General features: G+C 54.8%; 9 protein-coding genes across 9 annotated transcripts; 4 read left to right on the top strand and 5 right to left on the bottom strand.

Annotated features, from left to right (window-relative positions):
* Nucleotides 1–42: 42 nt before the first annotated feature.
* On the top strand, nt 43–717 carry BO86DRAFT_278354 (DUF914-domain-containing protein; the record flags this gene model as incomplete). Its single annotated transcript, XM_025667294.1, has 1 exon — nt 43–717. A coding segment is annotated over one exon (675 nt), but the record flags the coding sequence as incomplete, so codon positions are not given.
* A 1,547-nt stretch (nt 718–2,264) lies between these two features.
* BO86DRAFT_324844 (uncharacterized protein) lies at nt 2,265–3,950 on the bottom strand (the record flags this gene model as incomplete). The annotated part of the gene is made up of 5 exons (XM_025668497.1): nt 2,265–3,064; nt 3,239–3,457; nt 3,518–3,622; nt 3,731–3,787; nt 3,863–3,950. The coding sequence occupies 5 exons, from the start codon at nt 3,948–3,950 to the stop codon at nt 2,265–2,267; spliced, it is 1,269 nt and encodes a 422-aa protein (XP_025522701.1).
* A 454-nt stretch (nt 3,951–4,404) lies between these two features.
* BO86DRAFT_238669 (uncharacterized protein) lies at nt 4,405–5,515 on the bottom strand. Its single transcript, XM_025667076.1, has one exon. It carries the CDS (start codon nt 5,261–5,263, stop codon nt 4,571–4,573), a length of 693 nt encoding a protein of 230 aa, XP_025522700.1. The 5' UTR covers nt 5,264–5,515; the 3' UTR covers nt 4,405–4,570.
* Nucleotides 5,516–5,896: 381 nt separating this feature from the next.
* BO86DRAFT_238649 (uncharacterized protein) lies at nt 5,897–6,815 on the bottom strand. Its single transcript, XM_025667075.1, has one exon. The coding sequence runs from the start codon at nt 6,437–6,439 to the stop codon at nt 5,969–5,971; it is 471 nt and encodes a 156-aa protein (XP_025522699.1). The 5' UTR covers nt 6,440–6,815; the 3' UTR covers nt 5,897–5,968.
* Nucleotides 6,816–11,787: 4,972 nt separating this feature from the next.
* BO86DRAFT_324801 (PAP/25A associated domain family) lies at nt 11,788–15,290 on the top strand (the record flags this gene model as incomplete). Its single annotated transcript, XM_025668495.1, has 4 exons — nt 11,788–12,313; nt 12,394–12,465; nt 12,530–12,748; nt 12,865–15,290. 4 exons carry the CDS (start codon nt 11,788–11,790, stop codon nt 15,288–15,290), a joined length of 3,243 nt encoding a protein of 1,080 aa, XP_025522698.1.
* A 456-nt stretch (nt 15,291–15,746) lies between these two features.
* BO86DRAFT_238617 (uncharacterized protein) lies at nt 15,747–16,596 on the top strand. Its single transcript, XM_025667074.1, has one exon. It carries the CDS (start codon nt 15,933–15,935, stop codon nt 16,362–16,364), a length of 432 nt encoding a protein of 143 aa, XP_025522697.1. The 5' UTR covers nt 15,747–15,932; the 3' UTR covers nt 16,365–16,596.
* A 220-nt stretch (nt 16,597–16,816) lies between these two features.
* On the top strand, nt 16,817–21,845 carry BO86DRAFT_422897 (pentatricopeptide repeat protein; the record flags this gene model as incomplete). Its single annotated transcript, XM_025675375.1, has 3 exons — nt 16,817–19,653; nt 20,207–21,495; nt 21,577–21,845. The coding sequence occupies 3 exons, from the start codon at nt 16,817–16,819 to the stop codon at nt 21,843–21,845; spliced, it is 4,395 nt and encodes a 1,464-aa protein (XP_025522696.1).
* A 342-nt stretch (nt 21,846–22,187) lies between these two features.
* On the bottom strand, nt 22,188–24,588 carry BO86DRAFT_238596 (putative tetracycline-efflux transporter). Its single transcript, XM_025667073.1, has 2 exons — nt 24,064–24,588; nt 22,188–23,996 (listed from the first exon to the last, which is right to left on the bottom strand). Exons 1-2 carry the CDS (start codon nt 24,298–24,300, stop codon nt 22,530–22,532), a joined length of 1,704 nt encoding a protein of 567 aa, XP_025522695.1. The 5' UTR covers nt 24,301–24,588; the 3' UTR covers nt 22,188–22,529.
* Nucleotides 24,589–24,876: 288 nt separating this feature from the next.
* BO86DRAFT_324866 (ferrochelatase HEM15) lies at nt 24,877–26,270 on the bottom strand (the record flags this gene model as incomplete). The annotated part of the gene is made up of 3 exons (XM_025668499.1): nt 24,877–25,334; nt 25,394–25,976; nt 26,049–26,270. 3 exons carry the CDS (start codon nt 26,268–26,270, stop codon nt 24,877–24,879), a joined length of 1,263 nt encoding a protein of 420 aa, XP_025522694.1.
* Nucleotides 26,271–26,507: the final 237 nt, after the last annotated feature.

Raw genomic sequence — 26,507 nt, 5'->3', positions numbered from 1 at the left:
CCCCCCAAACCCATCCACTAACCCACCCCAAAAAAACCAGACCTCCTCCTCTCCCTCTTCGACGTGGAAGGCAACTACTTCCTCGTCCTCGCCTACCGCAACACGACCCTGCTCAGCGCCCAGCTAATCAACTTCTGGGCCATCGCGATCGTGGTGCTAATCTCCTCCACCATGCTCGGCGTGCACTACCACCGCCCGCAACTCGTGGGGATCTGCATCTGCATCACCGGGATGCTCGTCCTCCTGCTCACCGACCGCACCCCGACCACCCCTTCTTCCCAGAACAGACTGCTCGGCGACCTCTCCGCCCTCGCCGGCGCCACCAGCTACGGCCTGGCCAACGTCCTCGAAGAGGTACTGGTGACCACCGCCCCGATTTATGAGGTGCTGAGCCAGATGGCGTTCTCGGGGACCTGCATCACCGCGCTGCAGGCCGTGGCGCTGGGGGAGCTGGCCACTCCGGGTGGTGTCACCGTACTGGATGGGCGGGTCCTCGGGCCCTGGGCCGCGTATACGCTCTGCCTCGCCGCGTTCTACTGTCTCGTGCCGCTGCTGCTGCGGCGCGCGTCCGCCGCGTTCTTCAACCTCTCCATGCTGACGATGAACTGCTGGGGCGTCGTGGTCGGCGTGCTGGTCTTCCGGTACCCCGTGGTGGGATGGGGGTATCCCGTGGCGTTTGGGTTGATTGTCGCCGGCCAGGGGGTGTACTTTCTCGGGGCCGGGGAGGGCGCCACAAGTGGTGCGGGCGGGGGCCAGAAGCCGTGGGTGAGACCCCGCGCGGGGTCTGGTGGTGGAAGCGGCCGGAGGAAAACACGATCCGAGGCTTCGGAGGAAGATCCGTTGCTGTTGCGCCGGGAACAACAGGAAGAGATTTCGGTGGTGTGAGGATGGGTCGAGGCTCCGAGCCAGAGGGTGCTGGGCGCTGGGATTGCCTGGCGGCTTGAGTGAGATGTCTCAGGACGGGACTGGGGGGTTCTACGTATATATGACTGGACGACCGCGACGAGCTCTTTGATTATATAGATGACGATATGCGAGCACGATAGACTAGATTATGAGACCAAGTTAGATATTGAGCTAGACGAGTTTCCTTTCTAGAGGAATATGAAATGTGATGATACACCTCAACTTGTAATATCATTGATCAAGGCGCCGCCGGGTGCACTCTGCCGAGGTTGAAGAGAAGTGTGGAAGGCCGGACCAACATATACGCAGGTAGTCAAGATGAATTTGAGTGAAGCCATTCTCGGAAAGATTTGCGACGCCCAGAAGGACTAGATTGAGGCAGACAGAAGTACATTCTACAGCAGCCCCGCCGCCAACTTCCGTGAAGAGTATCCCATCCACACCCCCCTAAGTCAGGTCAATACGACAGACATCCTGGACCTTAGACACCAGAACCATACATCACAACGAAAGTTATACCCGTATGACAGAACACAAATAGAAATATCAACCATAAACCTATCAACAAACAGAACCACAAATTGGAAACATAAGACAATCCAGAAAACCTCGGCAGATCGACAGACTCCAAACAGCTCTTTTGATAATGTTTGCCCTGCTCCCCGGTATTCCTTTTGCCATTGCCATTGCCAGAAAAAACCAACAACACAGAACAACCAGACTGAAAATAACCCCTTTTCGTACCCAGAGAATCGAAAGAAAAACGAACACCCCATGACGAAATGACAAAATGACCCAACATGCTATCGGCCAAACTCACCAATCACAACCAGACCCGAACAAGAAAACCAACACCTGGAACCCCCCAGAGATGAGCGGGAAACAAGAGCCCGAGAAAACATACACCCCCACAGCCAAACAAGGTAGATACAATCACCCCAAGAGACCCCCACCCCTGAAGTAGTGGTGGATCGATGAATTGGTGCCCAGTGAAGCGACCACCCATGATCATGATCAACAGATGCGACACCGACAAAAACAAGAAACCCCAACATGATGCCACATAACACAAAGGGGAATACCGACTCCAGAAACCAACAGGCCAATCCCAAAGTTCCCTAGTCAGTAGAACCAACCATGTACCGAATTAAACTGACTGTCCACATGTGACCGAGCGCTAGACAAAAATATTAATCAAGAGGTGTGCGTGCGACCCACTTCTTTCAGATATGTATCATGCTCTTTCCCAATAGTCGAATCAAAGATATGTCCCTCTCTTAGAACGCCACAGTACAAAAGCGAACACCCGTCCAAAGGAATAATGTTGTAAGAAGCGAACCAGAGCTGGTGGCAGTCGCTTAGCCCCAGACAGAGGCCTGCACGCCCAAGCCGTTCTTCGATCCCCACACGCCACTGCCGTTACCCCAGCCCAGGGAGACACCACCGCCCGTGGTGTCCTTGACGCCGGCCGTCGCGGCGGCGGCGGTTGAGGCGTTGGAAACCGACGAAGCACGTTCGCTGGTAGTAGCATCACCCGAGGTGAAGCCGAATCCCAGGGGAGACGGAAGGGGGGTCGTGGAACGCTTGTTCAGGGCCGGGTTGGAAGCCTGGCCGGCACCGGTCTGTTGAAGAGGCCGGCTGCCAATGGGTCCCACAGAGCCGATGGGGCCGGTCGCCGACTTGGTCGATGCCTGTCTCGAGGAGGGAGAATCGGCGCCACCAGGAGACGAGGTTGAAGTTCCGGGCTGATCGGCAGTCTCGTACTTGCCAAAGACAGGGTTAATGCCTGAGCTGGGAGATGAGGCGCTGTTGGCGCGCGAGGGTGACTGGAGGGAGGCGGCGGCGGCGGCGGCGGCAGCAGCTGCCTGAGACACGCCATCAACACTCCCTTGGACGGGAGTCTGCGCTAGACCAAAGGGGTCGGCACCGCGGGGAGACGGGCCACGAACTCCGGTGGCAGAGGTCGGGGTCCCACCGGCCTGGCTGTCGGAACGAGGGTTCTCATCGGTCAAGGTTCCAGGGGGGAAGAAGGCGGGGCTGTCGTTGCCGTACAGGGCCCTATGCTGACGAGCCAGAAGCTCGCGGCGACTTTCCTCGCTCATGGCGGCTGGGCTGAGCGAGCGATCGGACTTGGTTCCAGACATTTCGGCAAGCAGGCCTTTGAGAGAAGCAGAAGAATTAAAACCATGTTCAAAAACTGGAACCATGTCCCAATGTAATATACAAGCCAGCGAATACACATATGGGCAGAGAAGATCATGGGGGGAATAGTGGAGGAAGATGCGGGCGAGAAAGAAAGAAAGAGGCTCCAAAGACAAATGCTACCACGTACTTCGGTTGTACTGTTGCTCCTGGTGATAGTTGCGGAGCTCCCTCTCACGCTGTGCTGCCATCCGACGCTTCGCTTGCATCATCTGCTCCACTTCATTGGGACGACCCTGGAATCGTTGCGAGGCATAGAAGCCCTGGAGGGAGGGATTCGGGTGCATCCGAGAATCGAACTCGCTGATCGAGTGATGACGCTGCGATATCGCACCGGCCATGCGGGGATCTACCACAGTACTGTTCAGAATGGGCTAACTTCTAGTAGGGTGTATTCATGGAATCATACCGTAGTCGGGGTACGGGCGACCCATCATCATGGGCATCGAATCTCTCCGGGGCGCGGCCCAGAGCTTTCCACTCTTGACGAGATTGTCAATCGCACGGTCGACCTCTGTTGGAAGTCAGCACCACTCCACTTTTTCTCCCCTTTTTCCAAAAAGAGATTCCACTGTGCCTGCAGACCGCAAAAGAACACATCTGCAGTGGGAAATGTGCGTACCATCGAACTGAGAAGAGAAGGCCGGGATTTCATCGCGCTGGGAGACGGAGCTTGATCCTGCAAGAGAGCACCGGTGTAAGCCTCGCTGAATTCCTGCCGGCAAAAAATCGTTGAATGTCCTGTCAAGCATACCTGATCGCGACGGGGGAGCCGGCTGTTCCCAGGAGGCCTGGCGCGTAGGAGGGGCTTGCCAGCCCTGGGCCTCGTAGTAGGACGCCATTATTTAGTTGATTTGGGGACCGCGACGGACGGAACGGACGGCGTGAAGCGGAACGAAAGGTTGGCGCTTGGAGGCAATCAGGAGAGGCCTGTGTGAAGGAGATGAATGAGCATGAGGTCCAGAACACCTAAGCAGCGCAGCCAGTGCATTGACAAGTGATTGCAGACGACGGAGAAATAGGCGGATGAGGACGGGGCGAAAGTCCAAATAAACGGGCCAGGTGTCCGAGTCACCGCACCGGGCAGATAAAAATAAGAAAAAAAGGCGGGATGGCGACCAGCAATGACATCGATCGGAGTTATTCTTAGATCCCTCGGAATGACCCTTTCCCAAATATCAAACTTCAAACTTTTCTTTCGAGTCTCTTCCACATGGCATCCTCGGGATTCATTTGATCTTTCGCATTGCGGATATGACAAGCGGACATGGAGTGAAGGGGTCGACGTATTGGATCTGACCGAGTTGGATGGAAGGCGTAGTTGATGAGGTGTGGTGAATTTTGCCCTTGACCGTATTGTGGACGGCGGACCAAAAAAAAAGACAAGACATTGTGCTTCGGGATTGTCAGGCAAGGGGACTGACTGGATGGTTACTCACAGAAAAAAGGAGTGAATGCACTCTCAATAGGATCTACCACGAGTGAACGAGGCAGAATGGCAAGCAGTGACCGACAGCAACTTCTCACCCTTCAGGCACGACAGACAGATTAAGTCTGGCGTGAGAGAAATGAAGAGGGTTGGAGAAGGCGGGGGGGGGGGGAGGAGAGAGTGGGTGGATGAGGGAATTAAGGACGGAGGATAGAGTGGAGGGGGAGAAGGGAAAGGGAAAGGGAAATGGAAAGGGAAGGAAAAGATCGGGTAGCAGAGGAGAAATGCAATCGTCCCAAACCGAGAAGAGAGAGAGAGGGAGAAGAGGACCGGGGGAGAGGGAGGGGGGAGGCTTGAGGAGGGGACGGGGAGAAAAAAAAAAGTCTCAAGACCGAGAAACGGAGAGAGAGCGAGAGGGAAAGCAGGTAGACTGAGAGGGGGGCAACGGAAAGGAAGCGAGCAAAAGACGTGGATTCTGTTTTTTTTTTTTTCTTCTTGACCGGGGATAAGAAAATCAGATTGAGAGGAGGACAAGCGGCAGCAACAGCAGCAGCAGGAAGAGGAGCAAGAGAAGCAAGAGAAGCACCAGCAACAAGCAGCAGGACTTTTCTCCGCTGTAGCCAAAATAATAATAAATTCCACTACTAATACTGGTAGATAATGATTACTAGGTATATACACCAGAGATTGAAAACATAACTCCAACCAAGCCGAGAACTCGGTCATTGACGGAGTACTTTTCGATAAGTACAGCACTGTCTGTCAATATCACATTTTCCTTTCCCAGGACAGGCGTACTGCATCACAAGAAGAAATATATCAGAAAACAGAATCCGATGAGAGCATACACTCTGCACCATTCTCATCCTGCTCTTGATTTTGTTTCTCGTACTTGTTTGTGAAGACCGCCGGTGTCTCCGTGGAGTACGGAGTAAGAGAAGGGAAAACAAAAATAAAATAAAAAAAATAAAATAAAAAAGGGTGGACATCGGATGGATTTGAATGGATGTGGTTGGTAGAGGGAGATTCGGGTCGTTGAATCGCTGGCTTCCCTCCCGAATCCGAGAAATCTCTTCTCTCCCTGACTCTCCCCTCGTCACAATTAACTACCTTAACCATAGGTTACTTCATCGCAACTCGACTCTCCGTGTTCTGATCCTAAATCCATTCCTTACTCTATATCAAACAAACAAACAGTTCCCATGGCATGAAATAGTCGACGGTTATCAGATCCCCCCCCCCGTGTCAAGGTGTTTCATCGGTGACAGGCAAGTATCCGTACGATAATGACTTGGTTAGGGGGTCCCACATGTAATCTCCAATACGATACGTACGCACGCACACGCAGTAGGTTGAGACTATGCGACATGGGGCTTGTGTTCGACCGGTCAGCAGCCCATCCCTCATCATCACCTGGGTTTTGGATGCAAGTCAGCAATTGATTTCTTGCACTGGAACAAGCCCGCCAGCCAGAGTTGTCACCCCCAAACCCAAGATGCCAACGAGCTCATCGCTACAGTCTAAATTAAGCACCATGGCTGCTGCTGTCCTGAAAAACCATGAAAAGCATGGGGATTGAGACGATCCATCTCCCCTGTCGCATCGCATCGCATCCGAACAGAAACCCTGATTTTCCGAGAGCCAGTCCAATGCACAATGGCGTATGCACGGAGTTTGCCCTCTGACTGACGGGCTGACTTGCTCCAAGTCCAGACAGAGACTAGAGTAGCCGGTAGCCGGGAAGAGGCAAGCAAGTTGCCAGAGTGAAAAAGCACTGGGCAGCGCGGCCTTGTAATCAATCCTGTGTCTCTCTCTTAGCGTCGGCCCGTCAACCTTTTTTTGCAGCGCTGTCCCACCCTCCCTCCTCTTGCTGTTCATTTGGACGGGGGGAGAAACCAGCATGCGCTGTTGACAACCTGATTATGCTGCCACGGAGGAGAGCATGAAGCAGACATGTAAGAGCAAGAACACAAATTCTCCATGAAGAGTCCGTCATCATCCCCAGCTCTCGAACCGCATTTGGGCCCTACTTCGATCCAGATAGTTCTAAACCGAATTACTACCCGTGCTGGCAATCTCGAAGCCCCCTTTCCCGCACCCCTGGGCAGGTCTAGATGGCGACAGTAGTAATATCATCGTACCACACCTACGACCTCCGAAGTCTGGGCACGGGCAGAAACCATGATCATGATTCTGAGCCAGGACTGTACTGTACACTAATACCGGGATAGCAAGATCATACGTGAGATAGAAACCTGGAATTCCCTGACCAACTAGATCTAGTACTGTACAGTACTACCTACCCTGCCTTTAATGATTATGCTTGTCTTGCCCTTCGGCATTTCTGATCAAGAAAGAAAGCAAGAAAGAAAGCCTGGATGATTGCGCCAAGCCGTTGATGAACGGGCCTCAAATCATACTTATCTTCCTCGTGGGGACTATCTAAATTAGCCCTGGTATGGATGGATGGATGGATGGACGATGGATGCGGGCTTGGCTAATCCACTTTGGGCTGCCTCTCCTTGCAGGTAACTTCTTCGCGGCAGCGGCAGTGCGGATGTAGTAGATGGTCGAGTCATGGCTGTCTCTCTGGGTCCTCACCTTGTGTACTCAGTCAGTACTTTGGGGTCTGATTCTCACTGTTTGTTGTTGCAATGTTGCATTGGAAATTGAGAAATGCCCCCAAAACGGTGGTTTGTTGTTGTTACGAGTGGGCCCTCTTCAAGACGCTTATTTCTGCTTGTTTTCGAGGGGCATCTACGACAACAACAACAAGGCTAAATAACTGCTCGTGTCGACAGCCACGAACTGCCTGCAACTGCCGGGAGATCCATGATTTACCTTACTTGTCCATCCACCTTCCAGAATATAGGCGGCGACACAGCTCGTGCTGTATGCAGTCTAGGATAGATTGTCTAAAATCCAGAATGGCCGGGGTGGGGGCAACAACGCAGGACAAGGTGGGAGAAAACCGTGATGAATAAACTAACACTCAGAGCCTTCCCTGCACCCGCTTGGGGAAAGGCGCAGAAAATCCAAGTTGAGGGAAAGGAGGGGTGGAGGGGGGATGAGGGGAAGAAAGAAGCGAAGAAGGAGGGGGAAAAAGAAGTCCCGAATCACAAGATGGGCTTCTTATGCATCGTCATCGTGCTTCCAGTGGCTGGAAATGACCATGTATGTCTACCGAAGGAGGCAAATCCAGGTTTGTGGAGGATCACGCAGGCTGTCGGCCTGTCTGCAAGTGTTTACCCCCGGGGTAACGTTAGTGGGATGGGTAGAATGGAGTTTCTGCGAACAGTCGACAAGCCCATGCAGCCTTGTCTCTCTCATCTGATTGATCTTCGGATCACACGCTCGACTTTTTCTTATTTTTGTTTCATCAAGCTGCAGGCGCAAGAGGGTATTGGGTGTGAAACTCGCGATTGTCTCAGGGTATTGAATCCGCAAACCAGAGAGAGAGAGAGAGAGAGAGAGACATATTGTTCTACAGTAGAGTATGTATGTACATACTCAGTACATCGATGCATTGCTTAAATGTACTGCAGCGACCCGGTCCACTACTACACACTTTACCTTATACTTCGCCTTGCCGCCGCCCTATCACGTTGAAGTCCCCCATCCGCAATCCGTGACTTTTCCCTTCCCCCCCCCGCCGCGGCCATGCTTACTTGCAGAAACAATGACCTCTGTGGCTGATCATCCCTCGGGTTCGTGGGCAGGTCGGATCCTTCTAGAGGCTGCCTGCGTTTCTGACTAACAATACTCGCGTAACTACGGACTTCGTATCTTCTCCCAGCATTCACAAGTAGTAGTGATGCTACCATGATGAACTTTCAGACCAGGAATGTTTAAGACACATATCAGCAACGGTCGCCGGCAGTCTGGTTATTCCTCCTCGATGCATCGCCGTAGAAACATCTCCCCGAGGGTTCCTCATCTTCTTTGTACTCGACATACCTGTGCAATGCTAGAACCACACAACGCACCCTATACTTCGGATCCCCGGTTGGTCGATTTACCAACCTTCTTTCTTTATAAGATCCGTTCCTTTCATCGGCTGGATCGGGTCAAGGGCTAACAGGGTCAACCCCCAAGCCCATGGTTCCGAACTATGTTCCGGCCATGTGTTCAGCAATATGACAGGTTGGGGCCAAGGGAGGGAAACAATGTACTGCTAGGTAGACTCAGTGCTTGACTGCCTTTGAAGGGGGGGGGGGCCCTGGATTGGGTCGGAAAGGTTGGCACCGGTTCCTCTGGACTGGATTGGCCCTGAACTCGACCATTGTTGGATCCAGGTTGAATACGGGGTTCCCCCTAAAATAGCGATCTTGGGTTTTGCCGTCGATAGACATTCACCAACCTTGAAGATGGGATGCAGGTATAGTGCAGGTGCTATAGAAGTTGTCGGATATAGTATATTATTGTATGTCTCGGAGACGAGGAACAATCGTGACATGCCCCTCCACCGTCTCGGCAGTGACGACTATTAACACAATTTAAGCGTTACCAATAATAGTCCCTCTCAGGCCGCCCGTCGTGAAGCACAGAGACTCCAGTAAAGTCAGAGGAAACAGGTGGACCAAAGCTGGACCTGAAATACTTTATTAACCAGCCGGTCACGGCGCCCCGTCACACGTGCCGCATTGGTTCGGACCCAGGGCCGAGACGAGTCACTTTCCGGGAAACGCGGGGCAGAGGAGAGGAGGAAAAAAAAGGGGGGGGGGAGGGGAAAAGGGTTTCTCACTTTCTCACAATGGAGGATGAAAAAAGCTAAATGGGCATTCAATGACTGGAATGAAAGCAGGGATCTAGAAAAGAGGAATGCAACAGCAACGGCGGCGGCGGAGGAGGAGGCGGCGTTGGCGGCGCTGAAGGTTCTGTTGGATCTACTACGGAGACTCCGTACTCTTCTTCCAATAGCTGGCTTGAGGGGGGGGGGGAGCGATTGTTCTTGATGCCTTTTACTGCTGCGGAACAGGAGTTCAATAGCACCCCCGATGATCGACACAAAGAATCGATGATTAAGCGGGCGAGAGGATCGTAGCTCCCATCTAGATCCCTCGATTCGACAGGTGTGTCGCAATCGGCGCGTTTGGATTCAATAAAGCTAATTCTTCCTCTGATCACTCCTATCGCAAGTGGGTTTTGTGGCAGTCGCTGGGGCTGAAGGCATGGGGCAGGACATTTATCCATGCCAACCAATGTATGCTAGTCGCGGAGAAATGCATGTCTATTGAATGTGACAGGGTGGAGGGAGCTCCGCGCCAGTGATTCGCAGGACTTTGCCGCATTGATTGCGGCAGTTGAGGTTGGTTGGTTGGTTATTGGGGTGATGAACAAATGGAGAAGTGATATATGCGAGTGAGTGAGAAAGCGATCGCCTTGAAGAGGAGATAAATTGTGTGCCCGAGGAATGATGATATATGCATCATAATGAAAGAATCAAGAACATACCTCACTATGAATCAGAGCCCACCGGGGTTCCATTACCGGAGGATGCAGCAGCAGCAGCAGCATCTGCCCCTGCTGCAGTTCAACGGGCGCTGCAGTAGAACAATGAGACCCTTTTAGTGCTAAGCCGGCCGGCCAAGAATAGTCTATAATACCTGTCATCTATTCGGGACTGACTGGGTTGGATGGAAGCAGTGTAGTGAAGGAGTATGTCTCTTCCACCTGTAAGATGGGAGTAAAGTGACTGCGCTGACTTGGAACGTGTTGGTGACCCTTCACTAAATGAGGCTGTCTGAGTTTCCCCCTTTCAAGTGTGATCCGCCCCTCGGAGTCCGTCCAAGCATTGGCCCTTTTTTGTTTCTATAATGTCCTCAGTTTGATCACCTGTTTCAGCTGCTGAGTCCTTATTGATAGGAACGGTCTTTGTCCTCGGGTTTTGTTTCGAGAGCCTGTCCATGATAGCCCTGAGGATGAACCTGCTGAAAACCATTCATTGGAGCTACCAGCATCGCCTAGCATCGTTGAGGAGATAATATTCTCAAGTTGTGACAGTCTTTAAGCTGCGGCGCAAGTTGCTGTGAGTAAACTACTAGTCACGTAGTTAGTTAGTTCCTACCCCGGCGAGTGCAGTGACTGCCGCTGTGCCGGCCGTGCCCGTTTCGACAGCAGTTACCGCCGTTGGCCGGCGGGATTACAGTAGCGGGAACACCCCCCCCCTCCTCCCCCTGGCTCTGGCTCAAGCTCTGCTGCTGCTGCGCTGCTACTGCTGCTGCTGCTGCACTACGGCTGCTCTCCAGCCGATCGCCCTCAATTAGATTCTCTCTTCCGCCGCCCGCTGCTCGATTAACCTTTCCCAGCAACCTACTGGCATTCCCGCTACTTACCTATATTTCCCACCCTATTCAATCAATCACTACCAGGCTGGTCCTTCAATTCTGAAAGAAAGAGAAAGGAATAAACAAAAAGGATACATTCTGAAAAGACCCAGTCACTGTGCTCTTTTCTTTTCATCTTCTCTTCTCCAGAACACGGATTTACCCGCCTCTACTTGTGTGGTTTTTTGGAGTGTGCCCTTACCCGCTAGAGTCTATCACTCACTCTCTCTCTCTCTCTCTCTCCCTCCCCTTAAAACACTGCCTGCCTATCTGGTGGTCGATCGGTTGAACAATTCCACCCACGCAATTCCTCCTCCCCTCTCCCCCCGACAAAAAAAAAACAAAAAAGCTTCCTCCACTTTTCTGACTTTGAGGGAAACAGCCTTCACTTTCGTCTCGCTTCATTCTCCTTGATTTCTTCATTTTTGTTTCTCTTCAATTCCTTTTGTGGTGGTGGAAATCCCACCTCCGGGGCTGTGAACTCTTTCCTCCGTGGAAAGCAGCACAAAGACATTTTTGCTGCACCCTCCCCCTCCTACGTCGCCGGCCGATTGCTCTGTCGATTTCCCCTCGATACCCCGTTGCCTTCTTCCTCCCTTCCTTCAAAACATCTTCCGCCTTGTAGGCACTCCGTCGCGCTTTCCCTCGGTTACGCCTTTCGGTGCATACGATCGTTGACGGGTTATCTATTCCCCGGCAGTTGAACGGTTTCTGGTCCGCAAAGTTGGAATTTCCTCGGTGGATCTGCGCACCCACGACGTCTGAGCACGACAACAGCGGGTTTCTTTCCGATCGCACCTTCTTGGAGGCCAACGTTGGCGGCAACGTTGGAGTCACTATATGCTCTCAGACACCCATGGGAATGCTAATATCTCTTCCGTACAAGGTGGAAAGTCTCCGCTAGCCTCGGAAAAGGCCTCGATGATGCCGTGGAAATTGTCGACCAATACGTCTCCGGAGGCAAAGAATCGTCCCCCATTGTCTTCGCAACAATCGAACTCCTTGCCCTCCACGCCGTACCAGCATGCGCGGAAAATCTCCTTTCACTCCCGATCGCCCTCGCCTCCCCACGGGAGCACCTCCCCCCGCTCCACCCACTCAGAGTCCACCCATCTCCCCCCCTCGATGCGAAAACAGTACGGCGGCTGCAAGTACGAGACGGCAATGGCTTTCTTCCGGAGACGAATACCGTACTCCATAGGGGCCGACTTGTTGCCAGAGGAGAAGGAGGGCTTGAAGGAGCGCCTGGAGCCCGAGGAGGAACAAAGGCTCACGGCCGACATGCTGGAGGTCTACGATCGACTGTTACCGTCCGCGGAGAGTGACGACCGACGGCGGCAGCTCGTCCGCAAGCTGGAAAATCTGTTCAATGACCAGTGGCCGGGATGTAATATTAAGGTTCATGTTTTTGGGTCGTCGGGGAATAAACTCTGTTCGAGTGATTCGGATGGTATGTACTTGGCTACCACCCGGGCAGGGGTGGAAGTTGATGCCCCCCACGTGAGGACTGGCCGCTGACCCGAGGTATAGTTGACATCTGTATAACCACCACCTATAAAGAGTTGGAGCACGTGTGTCTGCTGGCGGAGGTTCTCGCAAAACGTAAGGAGACTGTTTTGATCCTGATCTTGATCTGCGCCGCCACCCTAACGGTTATGCACTACAGATGGCATGGAGCGAGTCGTTTGCGTTTCGCACGCAAAAGTCCCCATCGTGAAGATCTGGGACCCGGAGCTGCGATTAGCATGTGACATGAACGTCAACAATACCATGGCGTTGGAGAACACGCGGATGGTCCGGACGTATGTAGAGTTGGACGAGCGCATTCGGCCCCTGGCCATGATCGTGAAACATTGGACAAAGCGGAGGATATTGAACGATGCCGGTACGTGTCAGAATTTGGATCCATGGCATGCAGCGCACGCTCCGCTCGCCGCTTTTCTTGCCCCGCTGCAGTGGCCTCTTCTTGTTTGATGGCTGAAACTGACCCGCTGGATTCAGGACTTGGAGGCACCCTGAGTTCTTATACGTGGATCTGTCTGATTATCAACTTCTTGCAAACGCGGGATCCTCCCATTCTGCCGAGCCTCCAGGCTCGACCTCACAAGAAGAAAACCACAGCGGACGGAATTGTTTGCTCCTTCGACGACGATCTTGATTCCCTCGTCGGGTTTGGACGACAAAACAAGCAGTCCCTTGGAGAGTTGCTCTTCCAATTCTTTCGGTACTACGGCCACGAGCTGGACTATGAGAAAAACGTGATCTCCGTAAGGGAGGGAAAGCTCTTGTCAAAGGAGGCTAAGAGATGGCACTTGTTGCAAAACAACCGCCTGTGTGTCGAAGAACCTTTCAACACGTCTCGAAACCTGGGCAACACTGCGGACGATACGTCGTTTCGAGGGGTTCACATGGAGCTCCGCCGGGCCTTCAAGGCCGTTTGCGATGGCAACCTAGAGCTTTGCTGCGAACAGTACGAGTACCCGCCAGAAGAGGAGCGTTCATGGGAAAGACCTCCCCCGCAACCGCGGCCGGTCATTACCGCAGCACCACCACCCTCGCGAGGTGGTCGTGGGGGCGGTCGAGGCGGAAGACATTCGAATCAATTCGGCCGTGGCGGGAACTCCGGTGGCCGGAGGGCTTCCAACACACCCAATAAGTCGAATAGCTTCCGACAACCCAACGGTATGAGTGCGTCCGAACTATCTTTGCAAGCTCAGCATGCCCAATATCTCCTACATGATCATCTCTACCAACAAATTCAGATTCTTCAAGCCCAGGAACAAGAACTGCGACTCCAGCTGCAAAATCAAGCGCTTTTGACAGGACGTCCTCCGCCTGTCCTCATTCGGCAACCGTTCATCCAGTTCCCAATGCCCCAGCAGCAGGAAACCTCTACGGAGGACAGCTCACGGTCAAGATCCGGAACAACGAATCATCAAACGCACAGTGCATCACTCCGTCAGCCGGTTTACTATAGCACCCCGTACCTCCCCGTCACTGTCCCGGGTGTGCAAGGGAGCAGCACCAACCCACCGTCGCCGTCAGCAACCACCGCAATGCCGGATCTGAGACGCAGTCCGCGCCGGTCATCAGTAGCGAATGGGTCACCAAGCGGGTCACTCCGGGCACATTCGCAACCGGCACGCCCTGTCAATTCCCTCCCAAGCTACGCTCCGCTCTATTCTATCTCCCAAGCAGCAGACGGCTCGCCGACGTCGAAATCGCGCAATATGCCTGGTTCTCCTGACGGCACGCAGGGTGAGAACGAAAGTTCCTTCATGCCCAGTAGCCTACCCAATGTTTCTCGCTCTGGTTATTTCGATGAGAGCCGAACGAACGAGTATATGGGTTATTTCCTGGCGACCTCTCCGCAATTGCAGGCATATCACCAGAACGCCCTGCTGTCCTCCCTCTCGTCTCCGGTGGGGCTTACAATGCAGAACGGCGGCATGATGCCCTTTGTCGGAAGTTCCCAGGAATACATGCAATCCATGTCCCCAAACGAAGTCACCGGCCATGGCTTAGACAGTGCCACCGCCTTTCCCACCAAGTCTGCTCCCTCGCAACAGCGTGCAACTTCTCGTTCGGCACCCTCGGGGGATCGTAGTGGTCCGTTGATTGTGGATGGCTCTGTGCCTCCCAGTGAACCGCGTCTCTCAGCCTCAGCAGAACAATATGACCCGTATGCTACCATGAGCCATTGTACATCCGCCTCGGATGAGATCAACACGGACACTCCTGCCAGTGTCTCCGACTCGTTCTCCCAAGACTATCCGGATAACAGCTCCGTCGAGATTGACCCGACACCTTATTTCGCACGGCAAGGGATTGAGTCATATCCTACAGGCAAAGCCGCCGATCCATTTGTTAATGGCCACGGAGGGAAGCATAGTCTGCTTTCCAGCCGCCTGCAAAGTCTGCATCTGTCAAATTCAGAGAAGATGGCCGAGCCTGTTGCTCGTGGTGGATCCGAAAAACCCAAGACTGTCCCAATTCAACAAGAACATGTGGAAAAAGAGGCTCCTCGACCAAGACAGGTCCATGGACCAGAGAAAGGAACGTCGACCTCGGGTACTTCTTCAGTGACTGAACCGCAAACTGCGACATCGAGCGGGAAGCGCCGTGTCAACGGCGTTGAGTCATCCGAAAGAGCCAATGGAGGCACTCACAAAGCCAAGTCCAAGAACCACAATTCTTCGTCTGGGTCTGGGGACAACGAGAGACGAAACGTGGGTTCTCAGCCACGAAAGTCAAATGGGGTCAACTCCACACAGGATTCCACAGTAAACCATGCCAGCAGCGGCTGGCAGATGCCCAAGAGCAGAAAGCCAAAAAGGAATGCCAAGCACTCTACAGAGCACAGACATGGCTTGCAGAGTGGCGCTGAGCCACTTCCTGCGGATGAATCTCTGAGAAAGGGCGGCTGAGGGCGTGTTTGATTTCGATCTATGCTTCACATTGCTACTGATGCGCGTTGCAGTCTAGAACGTGCTCTGTGCTGTCCGTCTTCTCGTGGTCGAGCTTGAACTGAGTTGTCGACACGTTGATTCGAGAATCGAGCTCCATACATACATCCCAAAAGACTGTGCGATGTGACACATGTTTTATGCAGCTCTTATCGCAGCGCGATCTTTTCCTTACTTGCGAAACTCAATCTTTCTGCCAACTATCCTCCCCCACGCGAGGGAAGGTGTTTTGGTAGTGTATAAACGAGGCGACGTCCTCTTGCAGATGATATGATTTCGGTTGCACTTGCTTCGCTACCTTTTCATGGTGGTATATGACACTTTGCGTTTCTTTCCTTTCTTTTTCGTGTTCAATATTGGCGTTTTGCAAGGTTAAATAACGGAAATTGGCAACCAGGGGGTATGGCTGGCTACCACGGGTCATTCGCATGAATTGCATACGGTATATGTGCCCTGTTCTTCATCTTCCTCGTTCAACTTTTTTTTTTTTTTTTTTTTTTTCGTCGATCGCACTGCCAGGATTTGGAAGGCTATCAACATCTTATCGCAACGTCTCTTTGTGCACAAAACGGGAAACGGAATACACAAAAACATCCACCAAATATGGTGCGCGGGGACCCTCGATATACAAAACGGAGCAGGCATTGTCTCTTATACATACTGTCCCCCTCTCTTGCTTTTTCTCTTGATTGTTGTTCTATTTTGCTGCTCTTGTGTGCTGTGACTGGCCACGCATCTTTGAATATCATATCCGACCGGCATGATCATCACCATCATCAGTTATTATTGTCAATATACCAACATAGCAGGGTGCCAGGCGAGTGGGGTTTATTGCTTTTGTTGTCTGCTCATCATTACTTGCATACCTCGATTGTTTTTATGTCATGTGTGTTTGTGTGCTTGTGTGCTTGTACTACTCGGAGAAAACCCCCTTATTTTCTTCTGCCCTGCGATTCTATTCCTCGGTTTCACAATTTCTACAGGAGGGAGAATGCAGATGGGGAGATGTTTAGACATTGGAAAAATTTCACATAAGGCAGAAATATCTGAAAAGAAATGAGAAAAAAAACTTGACAAATACATATATGAACGATCACTATCCTATGCTTCTTGGTTATCTGCAAGGATGGTAGTACAGTCAGTATCAGTAGAAGTCGACTGGACTGTACTTCGTGTGGCTTCACCCGGAAATCGGCCGGAAGGACGGTTGTTTGGACTACGGCGGACGGGAGAGACCAAGATGGGAGCTCCACCCAACCCAACTCCAACTTGAACTTTGCAAACCCTCCCGCAAAATAATTGTCCGCCCTCATTTCGACTTGACTTGGGATTCAATTGACATCCCCCCTCAGTTGACTGGCCCGTGGCTACCCTCAGGTCTCTCCATAGATTTCTCTCGGTCACATCAACTTCATAGACCTGCTTGTTCTCATGGTATAGGTTCTGCAGTCATCCACGGGTCTGCGATGCCTTGAAATCAGACCACCATGACCCCCGAATCAGCAGCCGCCGCCCGCGGCACAACCACACCGGCCGTCCCCTCGCGCAACGCCCTTCGGGTCCTGCGACGTTTGGCCCTCGCCGGATCTACGGTGGGCGGTTTCTGTACCATTGCGGCCGTGACCTACGATGTGCACCGCCGGGTCACCATCGCCGAACGCATCGTCGAGAACAAGCGCGCCCTCCATGCCTCCGCCCCCAACTACGATGCCACGGCCGCCGCGAGGAGGCTTGCTCGCATGATGGAGGCCGCTGAGGCTGGCGAGTTCATGGGGCTGGAGTCCCTGAAGGACCAGGATCGCCGCGCTGCATCACCGACAACACCAACACCGACGCCCACGCCAGAAGTGATCAGTCCTCCGTCCGACCGCACAACAGCAACAGCAACAACAAGTTCTTTTCAGGACATGTATATCTCCTTACCGGGCGGTGGTGGGTCGTCGCCCGCTTTGGCGGAGAAGCTGCTGAGAGATACGAGACCGGGCCCGTTGAACCCGCAGATGCAGACTCCTGGGCTTGCTGATGGCCTGGGTTCTCTTGGCAGTAGCGGCAGTAGCGGCAGTAGCGCGAACGAGTTTCAAAAGGCCGCGCCCGGCACACTCGGGAATAGTCTTACGGATGAGAAGGCCCTGATGGATACTTTGGACAATCAGCCGGTTACGTGGCAGATGCAATGGTTGCTGACCAATGACCGCCCTGTGTACGCGGCGCAGTTGTTCCTCGACACGCACCCCGAGACACACCAGCACTTGGCTCCGCAACGACGGCAGCTGGCGGAGCAGGTGTTTTTCGCTAACTGCACGGCCGGGAATGTGCATCTGGCTCGGAATGTCTTTGAGCGGGTGGAAGCGGTGGACCAGGTCTCCTTTGAGATGTGGAGGACCATGATCCTGACGCTGGCGAAGAAGGGTGCCATCGAATCGGCGGCTGCGATCTACACGCGCTACATGCACAGGTTCAAGGCTTCCCCGGAGATGATTGACATTGTGCTCCGCTGTCTGGTCGAGTCGCACCGACTGACCACGGCGAAATGGTTCCTTCTCCGGAATCTGCAGTATGATCGCGGCTGTGGCCTGTGCGGAGCGTACCTGACGGGACTCTGGAGGAAGACGAGAAGCATAGAGCTGCTCAACGGTCAACTGAGCAAGCTGCTGCGCGTCCTCATGCGTCTCGGGAAGAAGCCTACCGATAAACTGTTCAATCCGGTCATCAAGGCTTACGTGGAATTCGGCCGTCTCGCCGACGCCGAGGCCCTGGCGAACGAAATGACGGTGAACCATGGAATCCCGCCTCGCTGCCGGACCAAAGGGCTCCTGTTGCTGGGCAAGGCCCTGCAGTGCGATTGGGAGGGCGTCCGTGCCGGCTTCGAAGAAATGCACAAACTCCGCTTGGTGTATAGAGTGGCCGATTTCATCCCGGTCTTTGACCGCATCTTCCTAGAATACTGGCCGACGCACACTGCGGAGGAGATCCGCACATGGTTGTATGGCTACCTGACCGAGTTCGAGATTGTCCCCGATCGGGTCCTGTACAAGCACATTCTGGAGGCCTTGGTGCAGAAGGGCGACCGGGACATGGTCTATGAGTTTCTGCGCTTTGCTAAGGAACGCAAATGGCCGAAGCTCATCAATGAATTTGCATTCCTGGAAATGCTGCGATCCCAGCGCCACGCGCTCGAGCATTCGCCGATCGGTTTCTGGCAGATGCTGCAAGCCGCACGCATGAAGTACGGCCAGGCCGCCGCGTCCCAGCGGATTCTGGGGTATGATCAGCACTCGTTCCCGAGTCCGGAGGTGAACAAGATGCCGTTCACCGAGGACTCCTTGCCCTTCTTCCAACGGATGCAGCAAGAAACACAGACGTCGAGGCCGGTGGATCAATATCAGAAAGTCCACCGGCTGATGGTGCATTACATGCATAACGGCAAATTCGTCGAAGCGCTGAAGCGGTACGAGGCTGCCAAAGCTGCGAGGTTCCACTTCAAGCAGGTGCACGTGGAGCTGGCCGTCATCGCTACCATCATTGAGAAGGGCATCGAGGCCGCCCGAGAGCTGATCGACTCCAACTGGAGGAGCATTCGCAATGTGACCCGGTTCCTCCCCCAATTCTTCCGGCAGGTGACCGAGATCGACACGGAGGCCACGAACGAACATATCAAGCTCGCCGTCTTCCGCTTCTATGAGATCTGCTCGTCAGGGAAGGACATGACCGTCAAGCACCACATGCTGGTTGCGCTCTGTCGGCGCCTGATCCACGAAGACAAGCCCGACCTGGCCCTCGAGCTTCTGTCCGCGATCTATATGTCCCGCTACCGGCACACCCTGGCCTTCGATGGGCCTTGTCTGAAGATGTTTCTCCGGGCGTTTACCCTGGCCGACAATCCCCTGGGTGTGCGGTGGTGCCTCATGACGGCGTTGACGTGGCCGAAGATCGACACCGACTTCACCATTGAAGTGCGGCGGATCATCGGGCGGTTGCGCCACCGCACGGAAAGCAATCTCACCAACATGCACTACATGATCGAACGCGAGGAATATCTCACCCACGTGGCCGACATGGTTATCCGGAAGGTCGAAGGCAAGGATGCCTCCACAACGTCGGATGTGATCCACAACCCCCGACTCAAGCAATCCAAGCGCAACATCATCAAGCGTCCCCCTACCGCGATCAAAGTCTACCGACTGGATGAAGTGGACAAGGCGGTCACCGAGTGGGACGAGGAATATGAATTGCACGCCGCGCTGGGACAGATCCAGAATGTGCGCGTGCGGGCTATTGCCAACCTTACGGAGGAGCAGTACCTGGAGCAATACCTGGAGCACGGGTGGAAAGAGGACGATCTAGAGAGAGGGGAGGAGCACGAGCGAGAAAAGGAGCGAGAAAAAGAGCAATGATTCGCCAGATGGCAGAAGCCATTGAAGGGGTTCCTTGTGAGTGCCTGAGTGCCCTTCCTGCATAGCCCATTTTCTATTCAGCTGGGAGGAGAATCACAATCTTTATTACATTGTGTTTATGTATATAGGTCGGTAGGTTTATGGGGGGGGGGGGGACAATTATCTGGATTATTGTACTGTACGATAGCGGTGTCAGAGTCAATTAATGAGAGGAAGATACCAATTTGAATTGATTATGGGTTTCTACAGTACCTACTGAGTAAGAGTATGAGTCGATGTTTACTGTGGTGATCTGGTGATCGTACGGTGCCTGAAATTACTGGGTTGGGAATAGTCTAAGTTAGTGTTTGGCTGCCGTTTTCACATGTCAGGGTGTCACGCCACTCATTCATTATTCTCTCTCTCTCTCTCTCTCTCTCCGCCCGCACTTTTTCTTTCTCCAAACACACCCCCCTCCCCCCCCCCTTTCTCACTCGAAACCAGCCACCCTCTCCCTTTCGACTACTCTTCTTCCGTGTTGCAAACGAAATATGCCCTGCGCTCTCTTCCGAACTACCTCGTCTCGTCGAATTTGACCCCTTTCGCCTTCTCCCATCGCACAATGGCCACCGCGGTCGCCAATGGCCACGCCACCCCCTCCGCTGATGCGGCCAGACAACGGAGACAGATTCACCACGCCGCCGACGTCGTGATTGTGGGCGCCGGGATTCTTGGATGCGCCCTCGCCGTGACACTGGGGAGACAAGGCCGGAGTGTGCTGCTACTGGAGAACTCGATGAAGGAGCCCGATCGCATCGTGGGCGAACTGCTGCAGCCCGGTGGTGTCCAGGCCCTGGAGCAGCTTGGTCTTGCCGACTGCCTGGAGGACATTGACGCGATCCCCGTCGAGGGCTACTACATCACATACCACGGCCAGCCGGTGGAGATTCCGTACTCGCAGGCCTCGCCGACGACGCCGCCGCCCCGGGGCCGCTCCTTCCACCACGGCCGGTTCGTGATGAAGCTCCGCGGCGCCGCGCTGGCGTGCCCCAACGTCACGGTGGTCGAGACCAAGGCCACGGAGCTGGTCACATGCTCGCACACCAAGCAGGTCCTGGGTGTCGAGTGCGTGACCAAGGACGGCAAGGCGGACTGCTACTTCGGCCACCTCACCGTCGTGGCGGACGGCTACGCCTCCAAGTTCCGCAAGCAACACCACGCCCGCACGCCCGAGGTGCGCTCGCGCTTCTGGGGGCTGGAGCTGATCGACCCCGTCATGCCCAAGCCCTACTACGGCCACGTGCTGCTCAGCGACGACGCCCCGATCCTCATCTACCAGATCGGCACCCACGAGACCCGCATCCTGATCGATATCCCGGAAAACTGCCCCTCGGCTTCCGTCAAGAACGGCGGCGTCAAGGCCCACCTGCGCAACGTCGTCCTCCCCTCGTTGCCGGAATCCGTCCGCCCCTCCTTCGAGGCCGCCCTCGAGAAGGGCCCGCTGCGCTCCATGCCCAACTCCTACCTGCCCAGTGCGCGCAACCAGACCCCCGGGCTGGTCATCCTGGGCGACGCCCTCAACATGCGCCACCCGCTGACCGGCGGCGGCATGACCGTCGCGTTTAATGATGTTGTGGTCCTGCGCGACCTGCTGAGTCCCGAGCGGGTGCCCAGCTTCAGTAACACCGAGAAGGTCATCCAGCAGCTGTCCTCGTTCCACTGGCAGCGCAAGAACGGATCCTCAGTCATCAACATCCTTGCAATGGCGCTGTACAGTCTTTTTGCTGCGGACGGTTAGTGCCCCTGTCCTTGTTGCCCCCCCCTCTTTTACATGTCAAACAGAACCGTGCATAAACTCACAACCGCTGGTGTAGATGAACACCTCCGCGCCCTCCAACGCGGCTGCTTCCGCTACTTCGAACTGGGCATGACGGCCGGCCCCGTGGGCCTGCTGGCGGGCATGACCCAGAAGCCCGCCGTGCTGTTCGGCCACTTCTTCACCGTGGCCTTCCTGTCGCTGTGGCTGCTGGTCGCCGAGTCGCCCCTGTACAAACTGCCGCTGGTGCTGTGGCAGTGTGTCATGGTGTTCTGGACGGCATGCGTGGTGATTTTCCCGTACATGCTGATCGAGGCTTTCTGCTGATCGAGGCGTTGTCTTGAATGCTGATTGCTTGGTGGACTGTGAATATTCCCTTTTCTTCTTTTTGTTGGCGTGTATAATATCGACTTCGGTGTCGTTGAACTATATTAATACCTTTTTTTCATGTGGTTGTTGATTTACGCCTGGGGTTGGGTTGATGGGACCCAGTATATACGTGCTACGTTTTTTGTGGTTTGTGGTTGATAGAATAATAAGATAGCGTGGTTCATAATGGTAGTACAAGAGTCAGGATTGATATCGGGTCCAGAGTTGGAGTAGGTGGATGTAGTAGTCCAGTCTCTAGGGAGTATATATAGAAACCTAGTTTAGGGGTAGGGGTATCGTGTAGTATAGCTTACCTGAGCTACATAGGAATTCGGGGTCACGGTCACAGTCACAGTCACGGTCACGGTCACGGTCACGGCAAAACCGGCTCATCCGCCAACCGCACCACCTCCGCTGCTTCACTCTCTTCCGATTCCGATTCCGATCCCTCCGACTCCGCCCGGCTGCAGGTGTTCCCTTCTTCATTGAACAGGAGCGCCGAGGACCGCAGCGCCGCATCATCCAGACCGACTACCCATCCCAATCGTTAGCATACCTCTCACAGAACCACCTCTCACACACACACACACACACACACACACACACACACATTGCGCAAAACAGGGAAAGGAAAGGGGAAGACTAACCAAACGGCCGAATCCACCAACTCGCGGCGGCGGCCGCCCCAAACACAGCGGCCAGCACCACAAAGATCGCCGGCGTGAACCGCCCGACGGTGACGCTGTAGATCAGCGAGCACACCGAGGGCGCAAAGATGCGCGCCAGCGCGTGCAGCAACCCTTTCGCGCCGAGGATCTGCCCCAGCCCCTCGCGGGGCACGTGCTTGGTCAGCGCGGACTGCAGCGTGGGGACGCCCATGCCGCCGAGGGCGAGGATCACGCCGGAAAAGGTCATGAGGGCGCCGTTGAAGGCGATGGCGTAGCCGATGTTCCCCAGCGTGTCGAGGAGGATCGAGATGCGGATGAGGGTGATTTCGTAGGGGGTGGAGCCTGGGATGTGGTGTTGAGGGGCCGGGGTTTGGGTTAGGGCGGGTTGGAAGATGGCCGTGATGATTGGGTAGATCACGAAGAGGTTCAGGACGCGGATGATGCTGATGCTCGAGATGAAGAGGCTCGACTCTACGTTGCCCCATCCGAACTTGTACTCCGCGTACATGATGATGACCTGTGCCGAGCCGAGGGCGACGCCGAAGGCGAGGGTGTCCAGCGTGGTCAGGAGGATGATGTTGCGGCGGAGGGCCGGGGTCGCGCCCCCCGCGTTGGGGAAGAGGGGGCTCGGTCGCCCGACGGGTGGGAGGAGCACGGCCAGCGGGGTGAGGAGGTGTTTGGGGTTCAGGGTGTCCCAGAGGGAGGTCGGGGGCTGGTCGTGCAGGTGCTTGCGGTGGCGGTCCCGGAAGCCGGCCTGGCGGCGCGCGGAGAGGGATTCCGGGACGACGAGCAGGATGGTCACCAGGAAGAGGATGTGCAGGACGAGCGACGCCGTGAAGACGTCCAGCACCTGGCCGGTGCGCTTGATCAGGATGGCGGCCAGCAGCGGGCCCGCGGCCAGCCCCGAGAACAGCGCGCCGTACAGGTAGCCGAAGGCGACGCTGCGGTGGGCGGGCGCCGTGCAGTCGGAGGCGTACGAGGCCGTCAGCGCCATGATGGTCGTGAACGAGCCGCCCAGCCCGTCCACGAACGCCGCGACCAGGAGCACGTTCACCGAGACCAGGTCCGGCTGCGCTGCCACGAACAGCGTGATCGCCTCCCCGACCACCGTCGCCAGCGTGCTCAGCGCGATCACCCGCGTCCGCCCGTGCCGGTCCGACAGGTGGCCCAGCCGCGGGCACACCAGCGCCGACAGGACCCCCGCCACCAGGTTGTAGTACAGCTGGAACCGCGCCACCTGCGACTGCACCTCCGGGATCTGGCACTGCGCGTTGTCACTCCCGATGATCACCGGCAGGTACGTGAACCCGGGGTTCTGGCTGGCCTTCTTCGCCATGTAGTCCTTGCACACCAGCGTCACCATCAGGTTGATCTTGGGGACTGCCGTGCCCCCGAATCCCAGCATGTAGAGGATCAGAAACGGGAAGAGCCAGAAGACCTGCTCGATGACGGGTTAGTCCGCCAGGTGGGTTTGCAGGATATAGCGGGGGATATCACGTATCACTCACGCTCGCCTTCCACCAGTTGTGTCGGGGGCTTTCGTCCTCATTGTCGTAGTCATGGCCCGAGGGTGAGAGGCTCGTCTCGTCGGAGTCGCGCGATGGTCTGTTGTCGCCTAGTAGGGGCGTCTGTTCGTGGTGCTCGGAATGAGCCGAGGCTGCATTCGACCGAGCACGCAGACTCGAGTGGTAGTCGACGTCTGCGGGAGGGGTATCTCCCCTGGTTTGCGGTGCAATGCCCGTCATGTTTAGTCGGGCGATTTATGAGGATGATAGTCGCACGAGAGCAGTCATATAGAGTGTATATAGTTGAAAGTTGCTGCCTGTAATTCCTGGGGAAGGGGGGGAGAAGAGCGGTTGAAGTTGCTTATCAATCAAGCTCAAGATCAACAGACGTGGTCAGGATTGAGCCAGAGATAGATAGATAAAGATTCAAGTCTTCAAATGAGGAGTCGACTCGTTACCAAGTAGTGACGTGATTGACGGGACAATGGCATGCATTGGCGCCAGCCAGCTGGTTTATTGGTTTCAGGATTCGGGGGGATTTCAGCCACTGATTGTATGTGGTTGAAGCAAGGAAGTTGATAAGAATCAGGGAAGGCGAATCGAAGCCGATAAGAACTCAACGGTCGGTCGCGGAGCTCCGACTTTCCGACTTGGAAGAATACGAGTAATGAAATAATGTACACTTAATTATCCTCTCTTCTCAATCGACAACACAGAATAAAATCCCTTGATCACATAAGATTTTCCGAGAAGCAAGACAAGAAGAAAAAATCTATCCAACGCCGGCCTGCCATCCAAAGCACTGTACAAATTGATTTAAAGGACCAGAGAGGAAGCACGCTCGCCAGCAAAGAACTTCTTCTGTTCCAAGCATCGCTCACTCGTGCAGCCCTGACAACGCAGAGTCATCTGCAGCGAACAGGGCTCCCCCTTGCGCAGATGCTCCTGGGCAACGTCCGCCAGAGCTTGGATGAAGATGGGGCTACCATTCAAGCTCTCCGCACGCTTCACTCCCGGGTGATTGGCTTCTTCCATCACTTCGAGATCCAGCTCGTAGAGGGTTTCGATGTGGTCGCTGGTGAAGGCAATAGGGACCAGAACGATGTCGGTCTGACCCCGCTTCACATATTCCTGCACTGTATCACTTGTCTGTGCTCCCAGCCAAGCCCTCGGTCCGACCTGAGACTGCCAGCACAGTCGGTAAGGGTTGCTGAACTTGAGTCTCTGCATGACTGCATGGACAGTCGCAGCAACTTCTGCCGGGTAGGGGTCACCTGAAAAAACGCACCGTTAGCTGCGGAAATCTCATAGGTCGGCGAGACGATCGGCCTACCTCGGTTCACAACGCTCATGGGCAGACTGTGGGCCGAGAACAAGAGGACAACGCCGTCTCTCTTGTCTTCGGGATAGGTCTTCAATTGATCCTCGATGTTCTTCGCGAAAGCCTCCACCAGACCCGGATGCGTGGGCCACCGATCGATCACGCTCCACTGAATGGAACCCGCCGGCTGGACGCCGCCATTCGCCCGGGGTCCCTCCAGACGGTTCCTCCACTTCCACAGCTCGTTCAGGGAGCTGCCCGTGGTCGAGCAGGAGTATTGCGGGTACTGCGAGAAGGCCACAGCGCGTCCACCTTTACCGTTGCCGAATCCATCCTGTAGCAACTGCGCATACATCGTCTCGGTCAACGGTGCGGCGTAGCGGAAAGCAACGTATGGCTTGTGGGGGGCGGTCTCCGGGTTAATTTTATCCAGCAGCTTGCACATCTCCTCGCACTGATACTCCGACCACTTCCTGATCGGCGAGCCTCCGCCGATCTCCGCGTACTGCTTCTGGATCTTAGGTGTTCTTCGCTTTGCGATCAGCGGTCCGAGATATGACTGTAGTCGACCCAGGGGAATTAGATCGCCGTCGGCCTGTGGTGTGAATTTGGGTTAGTTGAGGGATTGGTGAGAAAACCAAGTCAAGCCGCCGTCCCCGAGACGTACAAATAATCTGCTGAGGAAGTCTTCGACTTCGTCGGTGGTCGAGGGCCCTCCCATGTTGAGGAAAACCATGGCCGTAGGGCCCTTAGAGCCGGTCGCATCCTGAGTGACTGGAGGCACTGCTGTTGCAAGGCCGTGTCTCTGTTCGTGGAAGTAATGGAACGAGGCGCGAGTTGCCGGTCGCAACAATTGCCGGGGAAGAGCGAATGGGCGGCGAAGAGCCATGGTGGTCTTTTGGCGACTGCCTGAGAGGCAGTACTGCGATCGGATATGGATGACTAGGATTGGAAGGGGTCAAGCGAATTGAAGGCAGGCCGATCGCAGTCGAGTCAATTCAGGACAGGAACAGTGAGTGGCAAGCAGAAGGCCAGATGTTGGGATTGAGTGAGACTGAGGGTGTGGGTGGCACTGCAGCTGAGAAAGCCGGCCTGGTCGGGAAAAGCCCAGAACTGGGCGGATGAC

This window comes from Aspergillus japonicus (genome assembly GCF_003184785.1).
Source record: "Aspergillus japonicus CBS 114.51 unplaced genomic scaffold BO86scaffold_89, whole genome shotgun sequence".
In the NCBI taxonomy this organism is placed as follows: Eukaryota; Fungi; Ascomycota; class Eurotiomycetes; order Eurotiales; family Aspergillaceae; genus Aspergillus; species Aspergillus japonicus.
This window is presented reverse-complemented; position numbering and strand designations above follow the sequence as displayed.

Excerpts from the sequence above, each read along its gene's own strand:
- BO86DRAFT_238669 (XM_025667076.1), bottom strand. The coding sequence starts at position 5,263 with ATGACCGAGTTCTCGGCTTGGTTGGAGTTATGTTTTCAATCTCTGGTG.
- BO86DRAFT_238649 (XM_025667075.1), bottom strand. The coding sequence starts at position 6,439 with ATGCTGGTTTCTCCCCCCGTCCAAATGAACAGCAAGAGGAGGGAGGGT.
- BO86DRAFT_238617 (XM_025667074.1), top strand. The coding sequence starts at position 15,933 with ATGGTGCGCGGGGACCCTCGATATACAAAACGGAGCAGGCATTGTCTC.
- BO86DRAFT_238596 (XM_025667073.1), bottom strand. The coding sequence starts at position 24,300 with ATGACGGGCATTGCACCGCAAACCAGGGGAGATACCCCTCCCGCAGAC. Across the intron at positions 23,997-24,063 it reads ACAACTGGTGGAAGGCGAGC|CAGGTCTTCTGGCTCTTCCC; the intron begins GTGAGTGATACG and ends CCCGTCATCGAG.